Here is a 12,441-nt window from a genome sequence, read left to right on the forward strand (position 1 = left end):
GATACTCGTAATGTAGGTTGTAATGTCTACATTTTTGTGTCAAACAAATATATATATATATATATATATATATATAATTTCTTGTTTTGTTTCTAGCATTTAAATAATTACAACTTTTATTTATATTCTTTGTAAATATTTTTTAACTGATATAGGTTAGCTGGTTTTCTTAGTCTGATGCCTCTCTTTAATCTTCCTGTGCTTTGAGGACTAGTGTTGTACTGTACACAGCTGCTTGGTGGCAAATAAACAAGTGAAACAAGGCTACTCAATCTGATGACTTTGTACGAAGTTTCTTTCTTACACAATTTTCTTTTCTCTAATAGCAATTTGTTGTAAAAATATTTCATATAACAGATACATATTATAAATAATAAAGTTTGTGATTGCAAAGTTACAATGTTTGACATTTGCAACAATAAAGAGATTAAATTTGTTTTTTTATTATGTTTTATTCATTATTATCGATACATTAATAGCGACCTTTACCTCTGCATATGTATAAATTGATAGTTTTGAGTATTTATTATATTATCTAAGAAAATAATGTTATTGTTTTTAATTTTGTTCTGAAATAATAAAAAGTTGTTACGACCTCTGTGGTACAGTGATAGAGAGTAGACATCCCAGGCTCGTCACTCGTCACGATAATTTAGGAAACAAATGTTTCTAAACTATGACAGATGAGAGTATAAATTTCACCTGAACCTGAAATAGGTCATTTTCATGCAGCAAAGCAAGAATGAAAATAGTCGCTTCCTATAAACACAACAATTTAAAATTGGTAGGGCTATTTTATGTTAATATCTAAATTTAAAAAAAAATACAAATGTACATGTATAAGTTTAAACATATTTTGTTATTTTTTTACTTTTAACTTGTGTGTAAGATATAATTTGTTTCATTATAAATGCAATTTAGAATCTTAGTTAAAATGAACCTATAAATTAAGATATGCTTTATATATATTCGTATAATTGTATAGCAAAACTGAACAACTTTTTAGACTGGTTGTGGAGCTCTATTCAAACATAACCGATATAAAAGTGCCTCGTTTTTTAAATAAAGAATTTTATCTGTTTAATTTGGTTGTTCTTTTTTCGTTTAATACAAGTATTAACAGTATAATTGCAATCAAGTCATTTCAGATGCGTCAGGGTCAACGTCGTGTGTGGTCAGTAACGCTGACATAATGTTATCCTAAAACGGACCCCTAATCTCTTTTTGTCAACGCATTGTGACGCAAATCGCAATACCAAAACAGACGATATTAACAATATTTCTAAAATTATCCCGATAGCATCATTTTGATACTCATGCTCAGTACTATTTGATGATGGATCATATCGATGTCCTTAGAGACAATATTAAATAACTAATCTGTAATATATTTGTGAGGATAAATGGGTGGGTGTTTGTTACTCTTTCATGCAAAAACTATTGCATGGATTTGAAATAAATTTGGTGTACGGGTAGATTATATTATTATTACTTAGCACACAAGATTATGTATTTATTCACGTGAGTGAAGTCACGAGATACAGCTAGTACTTCTACTGAATTTATCATGGGGAGTGCTCTGAGGAATTGTTCGGATTGATACCTACTACTGATATTAACCATTGTACAACCCGCCATAAAGTAAAGTTTCAACCTAACCATCTGGACGAGTGGCGGTCTGGAAGACCGTGCGTTTTTCAAGGCACTTTCTTCCACGCACAACCACTCTTTGGAATCAACTTCCAGTAGCAGTATTTCCGAACCTTCAAGAAAAGGGTAACTAGGTAAAATATCTTATTATAAGAAATGCCCAGAATAACTAGTAATATCCAGATAGACGAGGAATGCCCATCGAAGAGCATATCAAAACTACCAAAGTTCCTTTTACTTATTATTCAAGAATATTAAAGTTCCTATTTTAATTTCTTTTAACTGTACAAACTGGTTATTGGTAGTAATGCGAGTTACCAGTCCCATTGCTAGCAATATATCCTATCAGGTCGATCTCCACGTGATTCCCCCTAGAAACCACCTGCTAACTGACCTGTTTCTTCATTATCACCTATCATCCCTAACTGGTGCCCCGCCAGCGTATACCGTTAGCACAAGCGGAGTTACTATTCTATTATCATCCATTAAAAAAAAAACCTATAAATTGAACAACAATTATTAGGAAATGAAACAAATTTTCATTTAAATTCGCTGAATAATCTTTGAAATTACTCCTTATAAACTAACTTTAACGTAGGTCATTTATTATGCATTGACCGTCAATCACTTTTATGATGTATAATTATTACATTTAAGTTCAAATTACCCTGATGTCTCCCCGTAATCTGGGTTCATTCGTTCGCCGCGTTAGTAACGTGACCTGAATCGGGCGTGGAGTACAACGCACGCTTGTTTATAAGCTAACAGTCGGCTCTGATTACCGGTAATCTCTTCCATCCCTACAATGTCGCACAAAACATATAATTAAGAAGTATCATCTATACCTACTATAAACTAGTAAGTATATAGTAAGATAATACAATTTTATGTATCACTTTATGAAAAATAATACCCTCCTAGATCTTATAGCTGCTTATATTCTGCCATAATATAGTCATTATAAGGATTGCACCCTCAAACCTAAGCGCATCAATACAGAAGTTTTAAAAAATACAAGCATTGATATAAGAACATATCTCTAAATTTACGTGTCACAGCGGATGTCTGTGGTACTATTCATGCCAATAGACCTAGCTACCGCCGAACTTAAAAGCTTATTTAAGCGGCTTTAAAAGGATTTGTTTGAATCTATAAATAATGCCATATCTTCAGTTTGTCCAATCAGTAGCCGTGTAATATATGCGAGATCCGAACTTATTATTCTAAAGGACTAAAAGTCGAAAGAATAACGTAGCATTGTAAGCAGTGGTGAGGCTGCGACGGTGTTAAGAGGTGCACGTGCGTGACGCAGTCGTTCTACATCCTATCCCAGTATGGCCAGAGATACTTGACTATTCAAACCATGGATACATCAGAATCTAATTACCATTATTTACCCACTTGAAGCTGTGCAAACTACCGCAAGATTACAATCCTCCACGATTGTCAGTTTATTATGGAATCCTCAATGGAATCTATTGACATATAGATCTACCACGTGCCACCTTTTGCGATGTACCCATAAAAGTATATGGTGATTGTTTGACTAATGTATATACTTGTAACTACTGTATTCAGTCTAAAGTATAGGTATTTAAGTCCTTTTTTATAATACAACTTTCAAACAAATTGGCTTAATGGAAAGTGATAATAATTTCAGTTTACAGTTATAGAATACATTGTGATTCCATGATACCATGCTTATATGTTGCTATTCCTGAGAACAAAACCTGTGATTTTATTGCCAAACTTGGCAACTCCAACCTTCTAATAAAAATACAATCAATTATATCAGTTTGGCAACAAAAACAATAGTAAACGCTGTCGACAAACGAATTAAGGTTCTTAAGAGTTCTTCACAGCTGAAATTTATGATCAAATTAAAAGAACTTATTATAAGATCTTTGTTACTCAATCATGCTTAAACGATATATACTATGGATCGAGAGACTGAATAATTTTAAGTAGCTATCCTGTACAAGATACTTGATTCGATCTTTAAGTACATGCGTAATGAAAAATATACCTACAGATTGCATTTTTTTATAATTAAAATCAATTAGTCAGAATCAATCAGTCAGTTTGATTTTTCATCTAAATCTCTGATCTAAATAAAACTTGTAAAAAAAAACATTAACAATATAACATTAATGTATAAATGTAATTTTAAGTCACTTGTTCACTTAATTTTACACATTTCAGTTTTGCGTTCAAACATTTACTTTTTTCTAAAGATTTTTAAAATGCGTTTTTGAAATGACAATTCCAGGACACGTCATCCAAGTGCCATTTGGAAATAAGTACAATATGGGACAGTCAATCAGAAATTATCCGGAAAGGTACATATATAGACAGAAGGACCAGAGACATTCACAATATATACCTACCTACTTATTCTATGCAATCGGTTTACAGTTAAATACCATATAGAGTTACAGTATCCTTTTGCTTAAAGGTACACTAGTGTTTTATTTATTAAGTGCCTATTACTAGCGTCAAATATGTACACCATATTTATCGAGAAATCTTTAAATATTCATTGCCGTCCTACAATCTGTGAAATTTAAACTCAATTCACATATACATGTCTGCTACCACATAAGGGTATACAATGACAAAATCATCAGTAATAGGCTTGGTGCTATATTTGCAGCATATAGGCCCGAAACGGATTGTAGGTAATAGGTATCTATAAAAAAATCTCGTTATAGTATAATTGAGGTAACATTTAATATTTTCACTATCATTGCATATTGTTAAAAACTGATTTGAATGAAATTTTTGGAGCCAAACTTAATATAATAATAGCGAAGTCATGTGTATTAGTTAAATCTTGTTTTTATTTCTAAAAACCTGCAATTAGCTTTTTTTTGTCTTTTTTTTATTATTAAATTTATAAACCGTTGGTTTTTCTTTAATAAAAATTAAATATACTAATATAAAATTTACTTTACTAACTGTTGCTTTGGAATATGACAGTACGTTTTATATTTCCTAAAGTCGAGATCGCCCTTTTTTTGGCTACCTTGAAAGGAAACATTATAATATAGTCAAAATTGATTCTTCTTCAAACTTCTTTTTTTCTACGTCAACAGAATAATAATTCGAGAACATTGAAGAAACAGAGTGGAATTTAAAATCAGTTATACACAGTTATAGGGCTTAAAAGCGACTTATAAATTTACTATAATTTTAATAAAACACTTCTGCAAATACTAATAAAAATCGGTACATTATCTATTATATAAAAGTAGGTAGGTAATTATTTTCTTTAAAAATATCGTTTAGTATTACCCTTTAGTATATTTTACTTCTTCAGTATTCGTATTAGTCGCAATGAAAAAGCTTTTATTTGACTTTTCAACTTCTGTTCTTCGTTCTCAACATATATAACGAAAAATCCTTTAGTCATGAAGTAAATTGAAAATTAAATCTGTTTATTACATATTAGTTAAATAAATAACGCAACAAACGGCAAATATCATACATATTTTGCATGTGGTTAATATAATCTAGTTTCCTTGTACATGCTGCCGACATATGTAATAAATAAATCACGTTGATAATTGTCGAAAGCTAACATTGTTAAAATGGGCATAGTATTTCACTGCAGCCTAGTGTGCTGTGCGCATACGCAACAAGTGCACTGTAATATTTTAATTGTACACGACCTGTGCGGCACGTTATGCTTATCGGGTTGTGGGAACTGCCTATCCTCGTGCCTTGACTCTCTACATCACTTATATCGGAAGCAATGTTGTCGTGACAGAAAAACAATTCACTGTATCACCGCTCCTCGTGCCAAAGATGTCGTAAGAAGTGAGTAAGATAACAAAGCACAATACAGTAAAAGAAAAACTTAAAATAAAATCATATACCAGGTGGCTGGCCATTGTGATTATAAACAATAATCTATGTCCTCTTCTTATGATACTTCCTGTAACCAGTAGTGGATTAAAAGAATTTATCAAAATCGTTTAAAAATTAGCCTAGATATCTCGTAGTACGTACAAGTACTAAATGTACAAGCTTATTGAAACCTACCGCATTTTGATGTTGCTTAAAAACAAAAATACATTTCAAGCCATGCTTAGTATATATCCGTAGTATATAGGCATAGGGGGAACAATTCCAGTGTATGATACCTCTTATTTTGACATATTCGATAAAATATAAATGGAATATAAAAGGGTTCTTTCCTGGTTGTTAAAATATAGTAAATGCCTTGCTATGTACTTGTTTTCATTCTAAACTAATACTATTGCATTTTATACTGAAATAATACAGCAATTACAAATGATGAAATACAGTTGCGTCCAGTTTGTTGTCTTAGCCCATAAATATCTGTTAATAAAATAGTGGCAACTTTGAAGAAAATTTTTTTTTAAAAACGGGTCAGAAACTCATTGATTTGAAATTCTTCGCTCGATATATTTTATAAATTGAGAAAGTAAGTATTGCTTAAAGTTTTTGTACTTTGTTATTATAGATTTTACGGATTTTTCCAAATTATTTTCAAGAATCTTGACTGAAACAAGCATGAAATAGTGTCTTCGTCATTTGAAAATTTTGCAAATGTTCTTTATTTTTAGTTGTTTTTCATTGCTTTTTACTTCCATGCGACTAGCATTTGATTCTCATCAAACAACATCGACCCTAAATAGGTATTTTAAAATAAATGATAGATGCAGCAAGGAATTTATTGGTGGCAATTTTCTTCGGTGGTTACTATATGCATTCTGACACAAATACCTTGCATAACTTAGAATTATGATGATATATAAATACTCAAGATAAATACTAGCTAGATAGCGAATCGTTTGCAGCCATTGACAGACAAGGTAATGGGTGCTTACCGCTGCACCCGTCGCGATGTTGGGATATTTCAACATATTTATGATCTCAAATTGAAGCGTAAAACACTCTTGATTATCAATAAATTTATATGTAGGTATTAGGTACAGATACAATAAGAACCTTTTTCATACAACATTTTTTTTATTTATTTATTATTATAAAAATTCAGAATTACAGAAAATATGTTACATTAGCATTCAGAAACCACGTAGATTTATATTAATGCTAAATAAATTGAGACTACTCAACTTGTATTAACATGATGCAAGAAGATAATTGTAATAGATTGAAACTAATAATTAAAATAATATACATGAAAAAAAAATTTAAATCGAATATTTATATCAGCAAGAAGATTTACATACTCAGTTGATTTACCCTACCTCTTAATGGGAATGAAGGATCAATTTACTTCGAAACATTTATGCTTATGAGAGCTTATGATAGTACGTAATAGTACAAATGGATAACAAACTATGCAAATAAAGAAACTCCATCGCGCAGAGCAGTGACAATTTGTATGCAGCTTCGATGTAACAACGACATTTATTGAGAACTAGTCAGTACTAATTAGCCTTTAGTGATTCCAGCGCGAGCCGTACAATAAATGGAATGGTTGTCCTTACTTACTACTTAAAGATCTTTTAAGTAATTTGTAAGCAAATCCGAAGGATTATTGACAAAGCTGTCGTTTTACACGGCCATTAATTGAAACTAGTCAGAAGGGTGCGAATGTTATGTATACAATTATGTATACAGGGTAAAATCGTATTTATTATGGTCCTCTTAAGGGAGAATTCTTACTAGGGATGGATAATATTGGTACCGGTATCGGTAATCTATATATTGGGTTCCTCTGAATATTGATGACGGAAAAAGGTCATCCCTACTTCGATACCGCCTATACCAGTCGGATATGTATATAATTTGGATTATATACGTTTAGATATTATATAGATATATTGGTTAACCGATATTTAATATCGTTTATTGGGCCAATATATGTATGTATGTTATTGTATATATATTGCTATTCATTAACCCTAATTCTTATTCGTAGATTAAAACTAATATGTTTCGATTTTTTTAATTATAAACGACCAAATATGTCCTCCCATAGTAACACAGAACGTTCAACTATTAAGTTAGTATGAAAGGCTAAAGTTTTCGTCGTTTTAAAATTTTTGATTCACGAAGTATCTATCCTTAAATATAAGAAGGTTTATTTTTACGTACGGTTAACGACTTCAATTTCACCCTGTATAGTGTATCAGCAAGCGTGGGAGGGTAGACAGAGGCGCGCGGTGGGGTGCGGCGCGAGCGTGTAGAGCCCGGAGGCGGGAACGTGATTCGGAGGATGGCCACTCTATATCAAGTTGGTACGAACTACGGTACGGCCGCGGGACGCACACGTTTCTCACGTCACTCACGTACGAAACACGCGCCGCGCGGGAAACGTGGGATTTTCACGTATGGGTACCGATTGTGAAACTTATACGCTGCTTTTTTGAGGAACGTCCTTTATTTCGAATCTGATATTTCTAATAGTACATGCATATTATAAAGTGGTTTCAATTTATACAAACTTTACGATCTATCCGTAATGTGTGATTTAGAAAAAACAGAAATATTAAGTGCAATATCATATTATTATATATTTGACAGAGTGCTATGTGTTACGATAAAACATTAACCTACCGGTCAGTCTGATGTTCGAAAGTCCAGTCATTGTGTGTGATTGATATGGGAGCTATAAGGAAAAGGAACCACACTCACGCGGAAAAACCGAAAGGAAAACTAAGGGTGAGTTTATATTGCAGCGATTTTTAAGTGTTTTATTAATATCCTATCATTTAAAATGGAATAAACTAGGGGAGATTTTTCCGTAACAATGGGATTATGTAGTGTACCTATTAAAAAGAATAAAAAGAACTAACAGATATTTGTATATATTAATATAACATTAGGTAATACCTATTAATATTATAGATTCAAAAGTTTGTAACAATGGATAGATGGATGTTTGTTAGTCTTTCACGCAAAAACTACTAAATGGATTTGAATGATATTTAGTGTACAAGTAGGCTATATCCTAACGTAGCACATAGGATACTTTATATACTGATTTATGTAAACAAAGACACCGGAAATAGCTAGTAAATAAATAACCTAATAATGGAACATATATATAGTTACTACAATAATAGAGATCCTTAAATGACTAACAACGGTATTTTTAGCCGAAAATTATAATCTAAATAAGTATTCAAGAAGGATAAAGGAAAAACAATATAACTATACATAGATATGATTAAAATTTATTTATGTATTAGCGTAAACAATACATACCTACAAATACAGGTGAAGTATCGATAACCCATCATTTGTTGTTGTGTCTCATACCGTGTAGGCTGTGATCGATAACCTGTCTCATTACAGTTCTGATGCAAAAAATTAACGGAATATTTTCAATTTTGATTATTGTATCTAGTAATTGTAATTATGTTGATTTTTGAAAAAAAAGTTTATGATAATGATAAATTATTATCAGAAAATCGTATTATATGAAGATAATATCCCATCCCTAACAACTAATTCTATAATAAAGCTGTAAGATAGTTTCCTTCTTGTGGTCTACTATTCTTTCCTCTTTTATATAGCAAAATTTTTCATTACTTATCAACTCACGACCCAATCTTAAACGGAGATCTCACTATAAGAGGACGTAGCCACACCGTTACAGCGCTTGTTGGATAATTTAGTATTTCAAACTTTCCTTGCATTAGTGTATTGCCCTTTTTCTCTTAAAACAGTGTTTTAGCACATGCTGAAGATGTAAAAAATTGGTAATGCATCGGATTCTTACTTTCTTATTCATTATAAGGAACTAAAACAGATATTATAACAAAACAAAACATTTATATAACAGTTAAAATAACTTTAAAGGATGTTTCATGGATAAAATGGAATGAAAACTAATGATTACATACCATTAGACCTTATCGAACAGTCTATTAAGCTTGTTATTATAAAATTACTCGTAAATTAAGAATAAATATTTATATACATGAAATATACAGAAAAATATAATGTTTAGAAAAGATAATAAGATAACTTGAAGATACTATTAACAAATGAAATGTGATACGTAAACGATCAGAAACTTCAATACCTAAAATACCTACTTCATAAACTTATACGAGATATTTACATAAAGTAAGTTGCATTTTACAAATATACCTACAAATTGCAATGTAAACTTCATTGCGATAAAAGACTTTTCAATAAAGGTCCATTTAAATTCTCGCCAACAGTGAAATCTGCGGATAAAATGTTCAATAAATAATTTTATATGTAAGTAAGTATAAAGAAGCGTATTTTATTTCCATGCATAAGGTGTCAGTAGCGTCTCTCTTCGAACAAAATTATATTTATATTTAGATTCATTAAATGTAAACTAAAATATTCATATTGTAACAAAAAAGTCTATTTTGTTCTACTATCTGTAGTAGGTAGTGTGACAGAACTAAACTATACAGTTTGAATCTGTTATTAATGCATTCGAAGACTATGATTCTATAGAAGTATCTACTTAACTCTTATTATTTCGGCTTGTCATATTGCGATAGTAATCTTGTAACCTCTGGAACTATACTCATTATGGTTACGCCTAATGATTGTAAAATATAAACGTTAATAGTACTGTAAATATTAAACAAAACATCAATCACATTGGCGTCTGTCTAGTTCATTAGAATAGAAACCTTTGACGTTCATTAAAAATATTAAAAATGTGATATTTGGTACTTAAATTTTGAGAATTGTTGTTAGTAATACAAAATCATTTTCCAGATTTTAGGATATAAATTGTTGTTTTTCTAGTTTTGCCGTTCGACTAAGAAAGAAAGCCAAATCGGTCTCGTCATATCATTAAATGAAATAGATGATATATGGTAACACTTCCGATGTACCATGACGTTGGATAACACTATCTATTTGGATCTTTTCATTTGGCTATTTCGAACACGTGATCAGTATATTACTTACTTTATTTTTTTTTTCTTTTTTCGTTCTCTTTACGTGAGGCATCATTATTTTGGAAGTAATTGTAAATTATTAAATCAATAGATGCCTTTTATCATATTTTACCTTCAAAATAAAGAAATAATCATAAAATTCTCAGTTTTAGATACATAACTCTGTATTATGTATGCCCATCTGAAAAACCATCCTTACTTATATTATAAAATGTTAAAGTGAGTTTGTTTGTTTATTATCATATATAATGTCTTAATGGCTTAACTAATCGCTATGAAATTTAGTATACCATGTTGTAAGGGATGGAAACGTATATAGGCTACTTTTTATACGAAAAATGTAGACGCAGACGAAAATGCAGGTAAAAGTTCTGTAGTTAATTTGGTAGGTTTTATATATATATATATATATATATATATATATATATATATATATATATATATATATATATATATATATATATATATATATATATATAAAATATGTATATAAATAAATAAAAATCTTTAAAATTGCAATTACACATATAAATATATAAATGAAAAAAAAAATTAAAATTAACATTCTACAATTGATTCATTTTCCTTCTTTTGAAAGTTGGTTGAAAATAACAGATACACATGTATCTATTTATTGTAAACAATTCAGATTTGCTTACGCAATACGCATTCTTCTTCAAAAGCTAAAAACATCATACTACAAATGCGTATTACTTAACTAATTATATTTTTAAATTTATACCTATAAAACAGAATAAAATAAAAATCATTATCATCCTTTGAAAACGTTATCAACTAATGACAATGAACATTTTTCCAAAAATTACATAAGTCGAAAAACGACACAAAGTTTATTACTTCTGTACTAACACTAACACCATGTCCAACTGTAAAGTTATATATAAAAGGCTCAAAATTTATGTCATTTTACGACCTAAAAATCCTTAACGGAAATATAAAAAAATATAACCTATGTTTCTTTGCGGAAATTCCACTACTATAAACATTTCACTCAATATGTAATTAAAGGGTCTGTTAATACATACATACATGTTAGTACATAGTCAAGATTAAGGAAAACAAAATGAGGAAACTAGATCTTTAACGGTAAAAGCGATAATAATGCATGTTTCACGATACATATATCGAACTAACGGTTTGTTTATTACAATCGTCATTCAAGTTTTGTTGATATTACTAATATTGTTTTTGACCTCTGCCCTTAGTCGGTATCGGCGAAACTTACAGTTCTGAATAAAATAAGTAAAGTTGTAATCGTAATAATAATATGACGTCGTACGTTTTAAGTTTACCGCCTTGTAAGTAGTTCAAACATCGAGTAGTTCTGTAGTTAATTTGGTGGAGTTTTGTATATTTTCCTCGAGTAAATACCTAATAAGTAAATTCATTATTTTCATCTATGTTTACCACTCAACACTATGCGCACGTTGTTTTCTAAAAGATAAGGCAGTTGATTTTTATTAATAACGTAAATGTGGAAGTTTGTAAAGATATTTGATTGTTTATTACATGTTTAAACCGACAATAAATATTTTTTATACAACTTAGAATGGCAAACAAGCTGACGGCCCACCTGATGAAAAGTGATAACCATCGCCTATAGACATCAGTATACTGTTTCGCCCATGATACCGCCCATGCGTTGTCATTCTTAAAGACTCAAGTGTTATTCCTCTTTACCCTGTAAATTTACTGCCATATCTCACCCTTCAAACCGAAACACAGCCATATAAACACAACTGCTTTACGGTAGAAACACGAATGGGACAAAGTTAGGGGGGAAAGGGGTTAGTAATGGAGATTGAAAATCTCATTGCTAGCAATATACCCAACCAGGTCGACCTCCTCGTGGTTCTCCCTGGAAACTATCATGGTT

The 12,441-nt window shown here is 30.6% G+C and overlaps 1 protein-coding gene and 1 long non-coding RNA gene across 3 annotated transcripts in view; both read left to right on the forward strand.

The window, feature by feature from the left end:
• The first annotated feature begins 7,859 nt into the window (after nt 1–7,859).
• LOC113516679 (tyrosine-protein kinase transmembrane receptor Ror-like) overlaps nt 7,860–12,441 on the forward strand; it is a 48,722-nt gene continuing 44,140 nt past the window's right edge. For both annotated transcript variants that reach the window (XM_026901135.3, XM_026901137.3), the window contains exon 1: nt 7,860–8,310. In XM_026901135.3, the coding sequence (XP_026756936.1) occupies nt 8,251–8,310 (60 nt within the window). In that variant the 5' untranslated portion in view covers nt 7,860–8,250. The remainder of the gene's footprint in view (nt 8,311–12,441) is intronic.
• The window catches only part of LOC128202252 (uncharacterized), a 30,441-nt gene continuing 26,510 nt past the window's right edge, over nt 8,511–12,441 (forward strand). Inside the window, exon 1 of the long non-coding RNA XR_008253678.1 lies at nt 8,511–9,861. This is a non-coding gene — a long non-coding RNA (uncharacterized LOC128202252). The remainder of the gene's footprint in view (nt 9,862–12,441) is intronic.

This window comes from Galleria mellonella, unplaced genomic scaffold (genome assembly GCF_026898425.1).
Source record: "Galleria mellonella isolate WM207_F2 unplaced genomic scaffold, CSIRO_AGI_GalMel_v1 utg83, whole genome shotgun sequence".
In the NCBI taxonomy this organism is placed as follows: Eukaryota; Metazoa; Arthropoda; class Insecta; order Lepidoptera; family Pyralidae; genus Galleria; species Galleria mellonella.